The sequence below is a fragment of the Channa argus genome, chromosome 9 (genome assembly GCF_033026475.1).
Source record: "Channa argus isolate prfri chromosome 9, Channa argus male v1.0, whole genome shotgun sequence".
Classification (NCBI taxonomy): Eukaryota; Metazoa; Chordata; class Actinopteri; order Anabantiformes; family Channidae; genus Channa; species Channa argus.
In genome coordinates this window covers 27,463,001-27,481,444 of record NC_090205.1, presented here as the reverse complement: position 1 = coordinate 27,481,444, position 18,444 = coordinate 27,463,001, and the positions used below count along the sequence as shown (strand labels likewise).

The following is an 18,444-nucleotide window of genomic DNA, read 5'->3' as shown; positions in this document are numbered from 1 at the left end:
CCTCATTATTGTTTGCATCTGTTTCCCTCACTATTTAGGTCCAAATTTCCCCACAGTTCCATGCCAGATCCTCATCTCACTCCCAGCCTGCATACTGAATGCATAATTTACCTGACCTTAGCAATCCTGATTCCTGTAAATCTGTTTTCCAGCAACTTTTGCTCCGAGGATTGGTGTGCTTTCTGTTCATTTATCCCTTTAGTTTTTCCAAGTGTTAGTTGGGTTTCCCAGTTGCTAGTTTAGGTTTAGCGGCTTGCATTTTGGTTTCCTTATAATTGGTCTAGTATTCAGTCAGGTTTGTGTTCTAAGTTGTTTCTCTGGAATCGTTGTTGCTCAGTATATTTCTGTTGCCTGTCATGTTTTTCTTTGTAACTCCCTGTTAGGAGCAATTTCTATTATTGATTTTTTTTAACCAATAAACATATTTGTTAGTTGAGTCCCTCTCACAGTCTCCTCACTTGAGTCCGCCTTTGCACTAAATTGTGATAGACAGTAGATGAGGAGTCAGAAAATCATTCATGTTTGAACCATATTAAATCTGCTGGAGCAAATGTCTGTACAAAATGCTGTGGAGGAGCCATCAAGATGCTGAGATATTTCACAGGATATTAAAACCTTCGACCTGCTGGATGAACCTGTGCCACAAACATCTTCACCAAATTTTATGTCTGTGCAACCTGGGAGGTACAGTTTCGAATAAGAACACGGTAGCTGGAGCACCATGACACCGAAATAATAAGGCACATACTGCAGGATCCCTGACTCAAATCCAGCTGGGGACCTTTGCTGCTTGTCATCTCTCAACTCTGTTTCCGCTCAACTCTCAACTAAGTTGAAGAACAACAAAAAAGTAACTTCATAGAAAATAAAATAAATCAATGGCTTTCAGCTTGTACCCTCTGGGGTCACCACTGCGGAATGTGTTCAGCATGTTGATTTGGGTTTTTATGACTGATGCCCTACTGCTGCAACTCTTACCATTTTTTCCAGACTAGAGACCAGCACCAACATAGCTCTTGATGGCTGGATGAGGCCACACCGAATGGGGTGCGATTCAATCTCACGGCCTTCTGCATCCCAACCCGATGCACTACACATTGAGCCACCAGGCCCTGAAACTTTATAGAAATGTTGAAACCATGCTTTATTGTTTAATCCGTCCTCAGACCTCTTAGCCACATGTCTCATTTGTAGGTATTGAAGGTTGTTTCCATCACACATCAGACTAAACTACTGAGGTTTAAGTTGTTGGTTTAATGATGTGATTTATTAATTGTTTTTTCCTTGGTGACCCAGACTAAAAGAAAAAATGAAGGGATCAATACATTATCTGGCCGACAATGTTTAGTCTGGAAGATGGGGTCGACAAAGATAATATGCAGTATTTAGCTGTAATTTTATTTTATCTATGAATAGAACCTTTACTTCTTGTGTAGGAAATGGTTCATGTCTCCTTTCTCTCGGAATCTCTCAAGCTGGTCTAAATAAAAACTTAAGCTGTTGCACTGAAATACAAATTCATGCTTTAGTTGGATGTTGCTCCAGTGACAGGGTTCCTTCATAAGTTGCAAATGGAGGTAACTTGGATGTTTATATGTATTTTGCTGATTTAAGAGCTGGAGTATTTTAGAGGATTTCAGAAACAAATGATTAGATAAAACTCACTCCTAATCAGCATGTGAGTGTGTGATTTGGTCCAGCATTGCTTCAGTTGCCATCAAGATAGTATGGATTTGTTCCTGCCAACGTGGATCATGTGTTTTAATCGACATTGTTTTATGAGACAAGCCATGGGTAAAAGTCCTTTACAGCTTCCCCCTTAGAGATTTTGAAGGTATCAGGTCGTGGCTGATAATGATCAAAATGGACATAAATACACAATTTGCAGACTGTTCCCTTTATGTGGAGCAAGTGAAACATTTCTCAGGGGGCAATGCTGTAAAAAGAATTCCAAAGGCTGTAACATCATCAGCTAACAACATGGTGAGGTGTGGAGACAAATCCACTGATCTTAAAAATGTTGAACTTTGATAGGTTCAGAATCGATTTGGTCCAGTGCAGCTGAAGTTTTATTTGAGTATCAGGTTAAAACATAGGTTGATTTTTAGACGGAACGAGGGCTGTAAACTGGTGCCCTCATTTCTTAATGTGTCCAGAGTGGAACTATTAATCATTTGTGGACACTGTAGAAAGCAGGAAAACATTTAAACACATAGTCTTTCCTATATATAAATAGCAGTCAAGTTTCTTTTAGGACCAGCTAAAACGTCCGAACCGATTCCTTTAAGGTCTGCCTCATACCAAGTCCACTGCTGGAGAGACCACAGTTGTGAGCCACAGTTAGAATATGGACCAAAAACAGATGTCTAAACATGGACTAACAATGTTTGTACATGTATAGTAGAGACACCCATTATCATTACAGTCAAAAATACAAAAATATCAAGAGTGTGCATGTGAATATTTCCTTGTAAAGGTGGTCATCAGTCTGGAAGAAGTGCTTTAAAACAAGTAAGGAGAGTTTAGTGAATGTGACTTGAAGAGTCAGAGAAATTTTGGAGAAAAACATAAATTATTCTAACACAGGGCTCATTTTGTTTAATTTGTAAGAGTGTATTCAACCTTTTTCAGTGATCTCATGTGCTCATTATCAAATCCACCCTCTGAAAGCACAGAACAAACATCGCTCGTCAAAGAAATCAAAGTCATTATCAAAACAAAGTTCTCCTGTGGCACACAGGGTATTTTTAGCTTGTGTTATCGAGGTGCCAGCGCATCTTAAGACAAACACACCAAAACAGACAAGTGCTAAGCTGAAGCCAGACAGGAGGAAGCCTGATTTTCCTCTTTTGATATCCAGTGACAGGAAGCACGCTGGACATAAAAAAGACGGAAAAAGATGATATCTGTCTTTTGTTAATATATTAACTAGAGCCTTTACATAGTCTGAATTGTTAAGTCTCAACCTGCCGGTGCTGCACATTTTACAGTTGGGCTTTACGCTGCATCAGAGTAGAGTATGAAAACTACAGCGGGAATGTTTCAAGACACTAAGGTTTGACTTTCATTATCAAATAAAAAATTCATTTTGTGAGTAACTTGTTGGTTAAGGTGTCTCTGTTGCTGGTTACTGTATTCAGCCAAAGATTGATAAGAGTTCCACAACATGAAAAAATAGGTATCAGAAAAAAACCTGACAAGTAATAAAGTGAGATCAAAAAAAAGCTTGATCTTTCACATTAAAAAGAATCAAGGCTTAGACCATCTTCTCAAGTTTATATAACACTATTAATCCCCTGTCTAATAGCCTGATAGCAACCCTTAATTTCTGTACTTCAATCACTTCTTCACATGTAATCCATCCATTAACGAACTCAAAACTTAAGCTGAACAGTGCGTGCTAATACATATTTATAGATACAGGATCATACCAACAACTGCATGATTGGTGGACTCTACCCTCCTGCGCCACCATCGTATTTATAACAGTATATTCATGGTAGTCAACTGGTGGCATTTGGTCTGGAATGCATGGGTTTTAACTCTGAGACACGCTCATAAAATCCGATCTGCAGTTCTCATTTCAGCCGCCAGATCTGTCAAACTCTCGTCCCCAGTCAACAATAATAAATTCTGCTGTCTGTGGGTACAGTACCAACTTGTTGGCGTAACTAGTTGTATGAGCCAACCAACAGTTTCCTCAGTGTTAGTTTTTGTTTTGTTGTTGTGTATCGTGAACTGTACTGTATTGTGTGTTGTGTTTTGTTTCTGTGTGCTGATGATGTCATTAGCGACATCAGATAGCTTTGATAGCTTTGATGGTTGCCTTTGTAGTTTACCTTATAAGTTTGTTGTGCAGTTGTCAAGGAAACAATGCAACGCAAAGGGTTTATAACAAAAAAGGCAGTTCAGCTCAGCTACTGAAGGACGCTGACGTGACACACTAGCTGGAGCAGAGGAACTGACTACAAGGTGGTGTGGACCACAACATGATAGAAGAAAACGGTTAACGAGTTCTGAGAGTTCTACGAGTTCAGGGAGTTCAGCCATACTTTGAGAAACTTGTTTGATGAAGCTGTTTGCGAACATGCTATGTACAATTGACCCGTCATCGGCTACATACAGCAGTAGTTTGGTGAACTGGCACTGAAATACCAGAGATTTGAGTTCAACTTCAATATTGTTCCAGAAGGTACTGTGCATTTTTTTATTCTAAGACATAACCAGCGATAATTCCGCTTTAAACTAATCTGATTAGTTATCCTCTCTCACTATAATTATTGGCCTACAGCTTACCAGTGTCTTGTTGAAAAAACCACACACCGAAAAGCTTACGGGTGGAAATTCTATAGAGCACATTGTGTGTAAATATTGTTAAATGTTACGTGAATTACTTGGATTTTTTTAAAATATTAGTTCTTTTGTTTTGTGCACCTCATTAACATGCATGATTTTGGTGTCAGATCAGTTAGAGCAGCTTTTACTCTGTAGCCTAATATTAGAAGCTGCTGTAGCTTAAGAAAGTGTCTCTCTTTTCTCCTGAAGTGACCATGGTTCCACATGTTCCCTCTAAAACTGCAGGTCTGACCTGAGCATGCATTAAGTTTTAATACAATGTTGTTGTTGTCTATACTATCCCAACCACCTCACAATGGTCCCAATGAGCCTTTGTATTATCAGTTTTTCTTTTAATTTTATGGTCATTGAATGTGATCCACCTGTGAATGTGCTGAATGATGTTATCACTGTCTGTAGAATTGTTAAATTAGCTGTTAAGAAACAATAGGCTTTATTTAAGAGTGCAGAGAGGCAGAATGTCGATTGTCTTTAAATCAAAGTCCAACCCCATCTGACTAAATCCTTTAAAAATCCTCTCCAGTCCTGTCTTAGTGTCAGACTATTCGATACTAATAATCTAATTAAAGAAGTTATCGCTATTCTGTGTGGATCACAAAAAATCTCTGCGGCAGTGTGTCAGTGTCACTCAACAACAAATTTATTGTCATGGTGAATTACCCCAAACAAACTTCTCGGAAAAAGTGCTGGGCAGCAGGGTAGGTAACCATGGAGATGGTCCAACACCTGAGACGTGTGATTCACAGTGACGCTGTTATTAAAATACTAATTAAAATCCCCAACCTCTGCCTACATCTGTATCCATCTATCCAGTGTGTTTGAATTCTTTATATCTTGTAACAGAAGGAGCAACTGAATAACTGAGTAGCAATTTTCCACCTGATGATGACATCTGATGAGAACTCATGGGATAACTAAAGGTTAAAAAGGACATTAATATGCATTATTAAATTGCATAGTAGTCGCTTCGAACATTGTTCAGACATTACACTGTGAACCACTTTGTGTTATTTAGCACGAAGGACTGTGGCCCCCACATGCCTGCCCAGTAACACATCTGGGCAATAAACCAAGTCTGGCAGCAGTGCCTGAGATTGATTGATTGATTAGCTTTGTCCTCTGCCTCTGAACATCTATTCTTCTTTTCAGTTCCCTAAATATAGTAGATAAACACAATTACTTGTCAGTCTGTGTCCTTTAAATCTCTAATTTTCATCATTGGTTCCTATAGCATTTTGATGACTCTGTCAATAAAAAGTGGAGGATAAAAATCACCTCCAACCCTGAGAATACAGTAAATAGTGGATAAAAATAATACACGTTGCAGCTATTTTCTCTCCAAAGAATATGGATATCTGCAGCATCAATGTGCGAGTAATACAGTTGGAAATAGAAAACGCTAACACTGAAGCCCCACTGATCAAAATAGATGTTTTTTTGGTTTGTAAGAGACAAAGTGAAATGATTTCTCTAAATTGCCTTGTATTATGTATCTATCATCTTTTGTTCTTTCCTTCTGTCCTTCAGCCATACAGCATTGTGTTCTGAATACTGAACTTCCAAGAGTCAGCATATCACTATCTACATATACTTGTACATTCTCTACATATCAGTATTGCCCACAATAAACTACATTATTTTGTATGTTTTGCTTGTCCTTATAACCCATGTTCTTTGAAATAAAATATGTTTTAATAGGAAAAAAAGAAATAAAGAGGGTTGTTTTGTCTTTTGCTGTTGCTGAATGTTTGTACGACATATAAATTAAACAGAAATGTCGTCTTTTCCTTTCAGCTGTTCCCTTTCAGGAGTCTCCACATTGAATCATGTGCCTCCATCTAACTCTGTCCTCTGCATCCTCTTCTCTCACACCAACTAACTTCATGTCCTCCCTCACTAACTCCATAAATGTCCTCTTTGTTCTTCCTCTAGACCTCCTGCCTGGCAGCTCCAACCTCAGCATCCTTCTACCGATATATTCACTGTTTCTCCTCTGAACATGTCCAAACCACCTCAATCTGGCCTCTCTGACTTTATCTCCAAAACATCTAACATGAGCTGTCCCTCTGATGTCCTCATTCCTGATCCTGTCCATCCTCGTCTCTCCCAAAGAGAACCTCAACATCTTAAGCTCTGCTACCTCCAGCTCTGCCTCCTGTCTTTTCTTCAGTGCCACTGTCTCTAAGCCGAACAACATTGCTGGTCTCACCACCGTCTTGAACATCTTTCCTTTCATTCTCGCTGATGATCTTTTATCACACAACACACTCTGACACTTTTCTCCACCCGTTCCAACCTGCCTGCACTCGCCTCTTCACCTCTTTTCCACACTCTCCGTTGCTCTGAACCGTTGGCCCTAAATACTTAAAGTCCCTCACCTTCTTCTCCTTTGCTTCCTGTAACCTCATCGTTCCAATGGGTCCCTCTCATTGACACACATGTATTCTGACTTACTGCAGCTAAGCTTCATTCCTCTGTTTTCCAGAGCAGACCTCCACCTCTCTAGATTTTCCTCCACCTGCTCCCTGCTCTCACTACAAATAACAATGTCATCTGCAAACATCATAGTCCAGGGAGATTCTTGTCTAACCTCATCTGTCAGTCTGTCCATCACCAGAGCAAACAAGAAGGGGCTCAAAGCCGATCCTTGATGCAGACCCACCTCCACCTTGAACTCCTCTGTCACACCTACAGCAGACCTCACCACGGTCTTACAGCTCTCATACATGTCCTGCACCACTCTAACATACTTCCCTGCCACTCCAGACGTCCTCATACAATACCACAGCTCCTCTCTCTGCACCCTGTCATACGCTTTCTCTAAATCTACGAAGACACAATGCAGCTCCCTCTGACCTTCTCTGTACTTCTCCATCAGCATCCTCAGAGCAAATACTGCATCTGTTGGACTCTTTCTAGGCATGAAACCATATTGCTGCTCACAAATGTTCACCTTTGCCCTTAGCCGAGCTTCCACTACTCTTTCCCGCAACTTCATTGTTTGGCTCATCAGCTTTATTCCTCTGTAGTTGCCACAGCTCTGCACATCTCCCTTGTTCTTAAAATGGGCACCAGTACACTTCTCCTCCAGTCCTCAGCATCCTCTCACTCTCCAAGATCTTGTTAAACAAACTAGTCAGAAACTCTACTGCCACCTCTCCTAGACACTTCCATACCTCCACAGGTTTGTCATCAGGACCAACTGCCTTTCCACTCTTCATCCTCTTCAACGTCCTCCTCACTTCACTCTTACTAATCTTTGCTACTTCCTGCTCCACACCAGTCACCTCTTCTACTCTTTGTTCCCTTTGATTTTACTCATTCATCAACTCTTCAACGTTTTCCTTCCATCTTCCATCACACTTCTGGCACCTGTCAATACATTTCCATCTTAATCTTTAATCACACTAACCTGCTGCACATCCTTCCCATCTCTATCTCTTTGTCTGGCCAACCTGTACAAATCCACCTCTCCCTCTTTAGTATCCAACCTAGAAACAAGTCCTCATATGCTCTTTGTTTGGCCTTTGCCACCTCTATCTTCACCTTACGCTGTATCTCCCTGTACTCCTGTCTACTCTCTTCAGTCCTCTCAGTGTCCCACTTCTTAGCTAACCTCTTTCTCTGTATACACTCCTGAACTTCCTTGTTCCACCACCAAGTCTTCTTGTCCACTTTCATCTTTCCAGATGACACACCGAGTACCCTCCTACCTGTCTCCCTGATCAAATTAGCTGTAGTGGTCCAGTCATCTGAAAGCACCTCCAAACCACCCAGATTCTGTATCAGCTCCTCCCTGAAAACTACACAACATTCTTCCCTTTTCAACTTCCACCACTTCGTCCTCTGCTCTTTCTTTGTCCTCTTCATCTTCCTCACCACCAGAGTCATTTTACACACCACCAGCATCATGTGTTGTCTGGCTACACTCTCCCCTACCAATACTTTACTGTCACTGATCTCTTTCAGATTACAACGTCTACACAAGATGTCGTCCACCTGAGTGCTTCTACCTCCGCTCTTATACGTCACCCTATGTTCCTGCCTCTTCTGGAAGAAAGTGTTTACTACAGCCATTTCCATCCTCTTTGCAAGTCTACCACCATCTGTGCTTCTGTGTTCCTGTCCTGAAGACCAAACCTGCCCATCACATTCTCATCACCTCTGTTCCCTTCACCTCCATGCCCATTGAAATCTGCTCCAATCACCACTCTCTCGGCTCTGGGGATGTTCTGCATCACTTCATCTAATTCACTCCAGAATTTGTCCTTCTCTTCTAACTCACATCCTTCCTGTGGGGCATAACCACTAACTACATTGAACATCACCCCTTCAATTTCCAGCTTCAGACTCATCAACCTGTCTGATACTCTTCACCTCTAGAACGTTCCTCACAAACTCCTCTTTCAGGATAACACTCCCTTTCTCCTCCTATCTGACCATGAAATTAAACAGAAATGTATTAATATTATTCAATTCAAATTGTTGGTTTAGTGGCAAAGCCAGTGCAATTTCGCAGAGACAGATGAACTTCTCAGTGATAGATCTCCTGCATGCGAAAATGCAGGTTCTGTGATCTTGCACTTAATCACACTGAACATTTGAGCTCAATTAGTACCCAACCAGTCTACCACAGATACATCCACTTTGTGTTTATCTGTGCTGTCAAGCCTTATTGAGAAGACAACGTGTGTCCACATCCCTGAAAAACAGTAAATTGTGTTGTGAACTCAAGCTTGCTTATATGTTTGCATATTTCAACAGTCCTGTTGCTGTGTTTTGAGGACTGCTCCCTTAAATGTCTAAAGTGGCAGAAAGTGGTAGTGGCAATATGTCTTCAAAAGATTGCTTGCTTTTATGCAAAACCTGCCCATGAGTCTAAAACAGTTTGGTGTTGAGCTGTCCTGAAATATTCTCAGCCAGGAATCACCATGATGGCATTAAAGCATCCGACAGAATTCAATCACTCTTTTACCTGCCTGCCCCCTGAATGAAGATGGATATCTTTGTTTGTGGAGTTCATGTTCTCGAGCAGGGACTAAGACTGTGTGTCAGACCAGATTGTTAAAGAGTGAAGTTAATAACCTTTATAAATGTAGCCATAACCCCATGAAGATCTGAATTTGAGGTCTTTGCACAGAGGTTTTCTTGCAGTGGAGTTACACGATAGGCTGACCGACCTCTTCCCTTAATTAATCTGACAGCTCCCCTCTGTTTCCCCATCATGACAGGGGTACCATCTGTTGTCACTGCAAAACTCCTGATATCAATTTCTCACTCTTCAAAATGACCCATTAACACCTTGGTTATGCTCTTACCTTTTGTTGCACCAGAAGCTCGCTTTCAAAAGCAATGCGCTTTTCTGACAGTCAAATCACAGTATCTTGCCATAACTACTAAAGCCAATGCCTTCAAACACCACATTTGTGCTTTAGAGAGAAGCCTCCGATATATTCGCTGAATGGTTTTCCACATTTAGCAATGCAATGCATAACAGAACAACTTGCTTCATTCATTGTTTTTCACTGCATCAGTTGCTTTATATGGTCATGATTTGCTTCTCATACCTGAACACAGAACCTTTGAATGATTCTGTACTGTCTTCCCAATCTTTGAAAGTGTTCTTCATGCTTAGATCCTTGCTTTGTTCAAAATGGCATTTAACACCTGAAATTCAGCAAGCAGCATTTTCAAAACAAAGTGCACACATTACTGTCTTTCTGAAAAACACAACCAAAATCATCTGCCTCAACAGACTGGCATGCTGATGCTGCTGCTGTGTGCCAAAGGAGACATGCGTCAGGGTTGCTGACCACTGATCTAGATGATAGTTGGAAGTTATACTGATGAAATCTGAGGCAATCCACCTTCTTCATTATTCCATTCAGTCTTTGCGATGCATCAAATCCACTGCCAGCAAAACATCCTCAGCTCATGAGGCTACCACTACTGTTACTACTTAACAGTAGGTACAGTGGGCCTTATTGAAGCTCTTCCTAAGTTTTGCCTTATAGTGGTTCTTAAGAAAAGTCTACATTGGATTCATGACATGTTCTTACTATTATTATGTTAATGATAAGCATATTGTAATATGAAGCCTATAACATTATAGTATAGGGGAAGTGAAGAAATCTCAATAACCATAAGTTTTGCTTAAACACATCGCTACTCAAATTTGCATGTGTGGTCTTTACTGTGTGTAGATTCTGTTCTTTCCTAAGAACAAATTCCAAAATGCTAGAATCTTTGGGAAAATAGTGTACACAAGTTTTAAGAAGACATTTCCTCATAAGACCAGTTATTGAATGATGCCTAGTGTTTTTAGAGTTGAAAGAGTCACCTTTACTCCTCCAAACATATATCAGCTCATTGTGGGCAAACAACTTAATTTTTGTGTCATCTGACAGTAAAACGTTACTGCAGAATGATTTTTGTTTGTTTACGTGGTCAGTTAAAAAAACTTTAGTCAAGGTTTAAGTGTTTCCAGGTCATTTTAAAGCTGGTTTTTCTTCTTTCAGTTAGTGGCAATATAAAACTTGCCTCACTTCAGACAGTGGCTAATCTTCTCTGATGACATCATTTGGAGGAGATTGTCAGGCTAGACGATTTAATTTGGTTGCTCATTCTGAGGAGGTTGAAGTCTTGGTTGGCCTGATCTAAATCCTATGTATTAAAGCATTTCATAAAAAAATTCTACTTTCTCTCAGAATTCATATAAACTGCTATGTGCAGTGCTAAAGTGGAAAATTTGTGCAGCAGCAGTAACTAAAGTAGCAAGAGGTCAATTCTGACAGAGGAAACATATAAACATTGTTAAAGCATCACATAGTAACAACTTCTCCATGATGTGTAGCAGTACAATCTTAATTTACCACCTTTCACCCAGTAAAAAACTACATTTCCTAAATAATGGAATGTGATCACTTTCCCTCTGTGTCCAAAGCAAGAGGGAGGACACAAGAAGCTAAATGCTGTGACTGAGATAAAATAAAAAGGGGAAGGGCTTCTTCACCGTGTCAGTGCAGAACTGCAGGGATCAAACACCAAACATCACATAGTTCTCTGCAGGCTCCTGAATTCTCCTCAACAACCTCCAGTGTACACAAACCTCATGTGTATTGGCTCAAAGTGAAACCTAAGCCTTCTGTTTTCTTCAACACAGCCTGTTCATTTGGCCAATCAGTTAACTCTAATATAATCAATACTGTCTATCCTTTTACTCTTGCTCTTCACAACCATCAGCACAGCAGCAACCTCAGCAGATTGCTTTCTAGAGACTCAGGCCTCTCAACCTCTGAGTCCTTTCATTAAAGCTTCAGTGGCTGAAGCCTCACTGGGATCATGAGACAAATAAAAAACACAAAGTCAGTCACAGTAAATAGGAGAGAATTTATTCAGTGAGTCTCTCTGTATTATTACTGTTATTATGCTCATAAAGGGTCTGTGTACATAAATATATCATATACAGTTGAAATGAATGTGAAATGTATTGTTTACAACTTCGATAATTTCCTACTGGCCACTTTTATTAGGTTCACCTGTACAATCTAATGCAATCCAATATAGCAATTCTGCTTTATTTGTCATATATGTTCTATATAAACTCCACACAGAAAGGCCTCGTCCGTTCCAGGAATCGAACCTAAGACCTTCTTGCTTTGAGCTAATCGGTTTGAACTAAATATTATTAATTCTCTCTGTGAAGTACCTGCTTCACAGCCACTGAATCTCCAACATACAGTATATAAAAGTACACACAAACGCGTACACACACACACACATCTCCCTTTTTCTGTGATTCTAAATGTCACTTTTGCTTCAGCTAGGAAGTAATTTGTTGTGAACTATCACATTTCTGCGGTAATGTGAAACCTGGAGATTTGAAGGAAATAAATGGGTGTGCTTCAGAGGCACCCCTATGACTTGCAGCTTCAGAAAGATGGACGCTCAGTGCAGCAGGCTCCACCAGCAATGAGGGAGACACAGAGAGCAACAATCATCCACCCACAGAGTCTGGCTGAGGAGTGTCCTGTAGTAAGCTATGAATTAAATCCCCTGCTCCTTTCTGCCAAAAGCCAGCTTGAAAAAACTCAGCGGGAAACAAGACTTTAAAAGCAATCTCACACTGGTCTGAATAAAGGATATGATGAAGAGACAAATTGTAGTTTCAGTACTTTTGTGAATAGCTCCATTTACTGCCAATCTCTCATCACTGAGTGTGTGTGGATGTAACAGCGCTGCTGCAGAAATGACAAACCAAATGCTGCTCAGAGTGGACAAGAGTCGGAAAAAGTCACTGTGTCTTTGTGAAGCCAGTAAAAGAGCAGAGGGTGTTCTGAAAGGACATAGCTGTCATCTGACACACCAGCCATGACACATCTCTGCCCCCACTCCTGCTGTCTCTCAGGGGTAAATATGAGAGCAGCTGTTTATTCTGCAGGAACGTCTCACAATTTCATTCCGATGCACCATGTCTGATCATTGCTTGCATTTGAGGGCCACAGTAATGTCAGTGTAACTACAACCCATTTAAAAGTACATCTCAAAACAAACAAAAACAAACAAACCAACAACTGTTTATAAACAATAAAATAATGTGCTGCACCCACCTGACCCACCTAGCTTCACTACAATAGGCTGCAGCAGCCAAAACCTACGTTACCAGGTACAATCACTTCCAGCTAATAAAGTGAACTGTGGATAAAGGTTCTACAGGAAAACAAAGACAATTGATCAAACACAGTGGGTGGCAGTAGCGAGTGGCTTTATAGTTTGCAAGCCACCATAGCAATACAACCAACTATAGACCTCAGTTCTAAAGTGTGTGAAGTGTGCAGTGTGTGAAAGCAAAAACATGTCCCCATATGTGTGAGGTGTCAGTTGAGAAGTATCAAAAATATACTACCACATTTCCAGCTACTAGTTATCTTTTTCAAAAAAAAAAATCTTTTGTATACAAGTAAACAATAAACATACTGTAATAATCAGGCATTACTATGAAGATATACAGCTGTATCTTTATTCTTTCAAGAGGCACTCGCCTGCTGTACATATCTCCCAATTGATTAAAGATACAGCTGTATAATCTTCTTAGTTATGCTGCTCATTTTAGTCTTTCAAGAGGCAGGAAAGTAGTGGAGTGGTTAGCGCTTCTGTGGCCCTCACATGTTCTTTCAGGTTTCCTCCCACAGTCCAAAAACATGCATGTTAGGTTAATTGGAGAAGCTAAAATTTCTCATAGATCTGAATGTGAGTGTGAATGGTTGTCTGTCTGCCCCAATCTCACCTAATGACAGCTGGGATAGGCTCCAGCCCCCCCGATACCCACATAGGATAGGTGGTGATACATAATGGATGGATGTTGTTACTTAGTTTTGTTGGCTTACAGTGTCGATACAACCAATTTTTTCTAACCAAATACCCCGTGTTGCTGTTGCAGCCCAACACACAGTAACAAGTAGCAGTTTTCTGACATAAGTTCTATGTTAACACTATGCAACGTCTTTAGCACAGAAAGTTTAGTCTGAAGTCCGACCAAGACAGAAAAAAAAAAACTGACATGGCCCACCTCACCTATGGGAACGCACAGCCACCACCAATTTTGAGTGGTACAATAGAAAAAAAAAGACAAAGATTGGCACAGGGTCATGTTATCTGCAATGTATGACATATTCAATAGAATTGTCTTGGGATGACTTTGTTGTGAATTGGTCCTATATAAATAAAAATAAAGTTGAAACCCGTCCACTGATTTGTCACCAAACTTGGTTTCTGTGGGTCCACCACGCAGTGCTTACAGTTGGCAGTCTGTTAAAACTCAGGTGACACCAGGGGGACACCTGATCTCTGCCACATGGTCCTTATTTTTATCCCTGTGGAGATTTCTTAAAACCAACCCAGATCAGATGAGATCAGGTCTAGAGTTTAGTTGACTGAAACACATCTGATCACACAAAACATGAAACATGTCAGAAACATGAGAACATGTAAAGATGAGACTGGAGAAGAGAAAAAGAGTCAGATTACATGCATAGATATATTAGGAGAACTGGATAGTGGACCAAAACTTGATCACCACTGACTTACTTGACAATTGCTCGAGAATGTCCCCGTTAAATACAACACAGTAGGTCCTTTGTATGGGCTATCAGAAATGACCAAATGACACATGTTACTATTTAATGACGTGTATATTTCGACAAAAAACACATGATCTAAATCATGCGAAACAACTAGTTCTTGTTGGGAGATGCGTTATTAAGGAAGTATTGATTTGTATGGCAAACCACCACGTTTTACAAACCCTGATATAGTTTTAGGAGATTAACCCTAACCAAAACCTAAGTTTTTGTTTTACAATAAAACTGGCCTCTATTTTGGGTGCATATAATAACAACTGTATCCATTTCCACAGATCTCTGTTTGCTCCTTAGAAGTTTCATTATAATTCCATAAAAAATAAATTTCGGGTTCTGGAAAAAGATTATACATATAAAACCTCCAAGGATAAATAAAATCTTATTAAAATCTGACCCTATTTGTAGAAGGAAGGTATCCTGTCAACAGATTCAGATGTTCCATTTCTCAGTACAGCCCCTTTGGGATTTCTGGTTGCAATACAACTAGTGACCACAGGGCGAAATTGGCTGAAGGCCTGAGGATTGCTGTGTATCCAACTCTCTTAATACATCTATTATTAAATCGAAGGTAATGTTTGTCAGAAGAGAGAGTCTGGAGTCAAAAGAAGGTTCTTTGGTCTGATGAGACTAAACCTGAGCTTTTTGTTCACCAGACTAGACATTATGTTCAAAAGAAACCAAACACTGCACATAATCAGAAACACACCATGCTGTAGGGATGCTACACAGCAGCAGGCCCTAGAAGGATTCTTAAGGTAGAGAGTAAAATACACAGAAATCTTTAACGAAAACCTGAGGCAGGCTGCAAGGGAGCTGTCTAGCAGGAAAACTAATTTTCTCTCCAGTCAATGACCCCAAGCATTCGACCAAACCAACACAGAGGTGGTTTAAAGACAACAAGGTTAATGTTGTAGAGTGGTCAAGTCAGAGCCCAGACTTTATTCCAGACTGAGAGTAAGAAATGAAAGTACTTTATTAAGTCTCCTACATTTACACTTAGTGACGAGTAGGACTACTTCTAGGAAAAGGTTTTATGAGCCAACCAGGGTTTCCTCTATATGTGTTCACTTTGTGTATTGTAAGGTTAGTTAGATTAAGAAGTGTATGTATAAGTGTACTGATGATGTCATCAATGACACGGCTGCCTTTGAAGTGTTTGCCTTTGAGTTTGGTTAACCAGTTGTTAAGGAACAATGTTTTGTTTTGCTACTAGTGCAGCAGTGCTGAAAGACATTAGCAACGAGACATTACGAGACATTAAGGTTTTGCACGTTTGTAGCAAATAGGGTGTCAGCTATTCAGTCCACCTCAACAGTCTCACAGTGGCACTTAAGTAAATTCTCAGCTTAAACCTGCAGACTGTGCATCAAGGGGTCTGAATGTGAACGCCTTTCTGTGGATATTTGGACCTGACTTCCTCAAACAGGCAATTGAGAAATGGCCAAAGAATCAAGCTGCAAGAGCTTAAAACAGCTAAACCTAAAGTGAAAAGACATGTCACAGTGAATGTTCTTAAGAAGCAACTGAAGAAAGCACAGATACAATGCAAAGGTTGACAGAGTACTACTCATCATGGACACGCCAAGAACAGCATGGCTCCTCAGATTGAAGGATAGGCTTCTAACTTTGTTATGAAAGAGAGAGGCGCTATTTGAAAGTATTGCCCAAAATGAATGGGACAAAGATAAGCATCAATATTTTATGAAGTTCAGAGCTGCAAAGTACAGATTGGAGTGACGTGTTCATCGTTTTAGACAGTGGGAAACTAAATTGCTAAATTCAACACCTTTTCAAGTGAAAGGTTTATGATTACAGGCAAAACTTGTTGACAAACAGTTGTAGTTGACAAAACAGAAGCATTAAAAGCTTTGATATATGATTTACACCAGACCAATATCATTGGTACATTTAGTGGGAAGTCACTGTAATCCACTGCGTGACTTGACTTTGTGAAAATATCCTCATTAGGATATTTTCCCTTTATCACACACTGGGTAATATGATTAAAAAATAAAGGTTTTAGCTTCCACAACCATGACTGTTGCTATGACAGTTGTCATTCTCACATGCTCACTAGTGCTTATAGGGTTTTAATGACATTTGTCTTTAATGGCATCAACAACACCAGTAAAACTAGTGATTGGTGGTGTTTTTGTGTTGTAATAGGCTAAAGCCTGGTGGAGAAATGAAAGAATTCACACATTTTCCCTGCTTGTGGTAAGAGTTTTTGGAGATAAATTTTTATGCGAGAAAGTGTCAGATGTGACCAACCCAAATCACCCACATCTTCTCTGTAAATAAAGAAAAGTGCAGTTTCAGTTTGGAGCCCCACTGTAATTCTTGATGGATATAGCAGTGATTTTCTAAATTAAGAATGCTGAAAAATTGCTCTTACTCCTGCTACTAAAAGTAGGGCCAAATATGCATCATTCTTAGACTTCTTCTAGCCCACTTAGAAGTGTTTTCCTACTCTGTGATGCTCAGTTAATACAGGCCCAGATGTTTAAAGCTGATTGAAACCTTGCCACATAGACTCAGTGTCAGAACTGCTGCAAAAGATGTTTCTACTTAATTTACTTATTGATCTGTTTTCATTTTGACATGATAGCATAATACAACAGCTAATCTGATGTATTTAAACAGCATTTTCAAGGATGTTCTTTACAAAGAACATCAAAATCATGTTGATGTAAAAGAATGATCATAACACTGAAAACTGCTTTGGTTCTAAAAAATACTCACTGCCCTATTTGTTTGCCATAAAATACAGTATCTTATTCCAAGTCCTATATTTTAGGTGTTTGTTGGCGTTTGAACATCTGCATACTGAATAAACAATTTATTATATCCTGTTTTATGCAAGTTCACATTAGTGAATTTGAACCCAGAGTATTTCGATTACACCTGGAGTACTCCAACTCAGTGCTCAACTGTATGTGCTGATAAACAAGCAATCAGACAAATGTGCAACTGGAAGGATGAAGTAGCAATAAATTAAAATAGTAATGTACCTCAACATTGCACCTGAGTTCAGTATTTCAATGAAGGTAGCTTTTTATCACCTTTGAACTCTCACATAAAACCATCCTGTAATAAATAACTGAAGGAGCAGCAGATAGAGTGAAATGAACCTGATGTTCATCTTACTGACAGCTGGCTGTGTTCCACAGTTACTCACAGGGGAGGTAATACCTCTCCCTGCATGCCGCTGAGACAGAGGAGACTGTCTCCCTGCTCCCTGGCCAGCAACAGCATAAGCTCTGTTACAGCTTTGTTAAAACACAGCGACATGCTGGAGTCCACATGGTCTCAGTGGGAGTCTCATGTATTAGAATGGATTGTAATACATGCACAAACTGGATGAGGGGTCCACAGGAGCTGGACTGAAACGTGGCTATACTCACAGAGAGAGGCGGCAGTCGCTGCGCTGAAGACACTCAGAGTGTAAATGGTAATTATATGCAGCAGAAAATCCATCTTCTCAGCAGTGGTTAGTATATCATTCAGTCCACAGTGGGGTGAGCAGTGTCAGAGAACAGGAGAGTCTCCCTCCTCTAGGATAGAGAGATACAAGGAATGTGATCTGGAGGAGCAGAGCACTCCAGTGTCGCTCTCCCCTGTCAGGTGCATCCCAGCTCTCTCTCTCTCTCTCTCTCTCGCTCGCTCTCTTTCTCTCTGTCTCTCTCTCTTTCTCTTTCTCGCTCTGTTCCTGCATTCATTGACAGACAGGACAACAGTCCTACTAAAAAATACAAATCACAAAGAGAAAACTGTGCAGCCAGAATCTATAGATGCTTCTCTCAATCCATAAGAAGCTCAAAGTTAGTTCAGACTTTTAGTTCAGACTTAGTCTGCACTTATATATTGCTTTTCTACTTATTGTTTCCCAAAGCACTTTATCCTGCTTCACATTCACTCATTTACACTCACAGTCACACACACACTCATA

At 40.1% G+C, this 18,444-nt stretch overlaps 1 protein-coding gene across 1 annotated transcript in view; it reads right to left on the bottom strand.

Moving 5' to 3' along the window:
- LOC137133507 (contactin-associated protein-like 5) overlaps positions 1-18,109 on the bottom strand; it is a 92,041-nt gene extending 73,932 nt beyond the window's left edge. The window contains exon 1 of the mRNA XM_067517182.1: positions 17,900-18,109. Within this exon, the coding sequence (XP_067373283.1) occupies positions 17,900-17,972 (73 nt within the window). The 5' untranslated portion in view covers positions 17,973-18,109. The remainder of the gene's footprint in view (positions 1-17,899) is intronic.
- Positions 18,110-18,444: the final 335 nt, after the last annotated feature.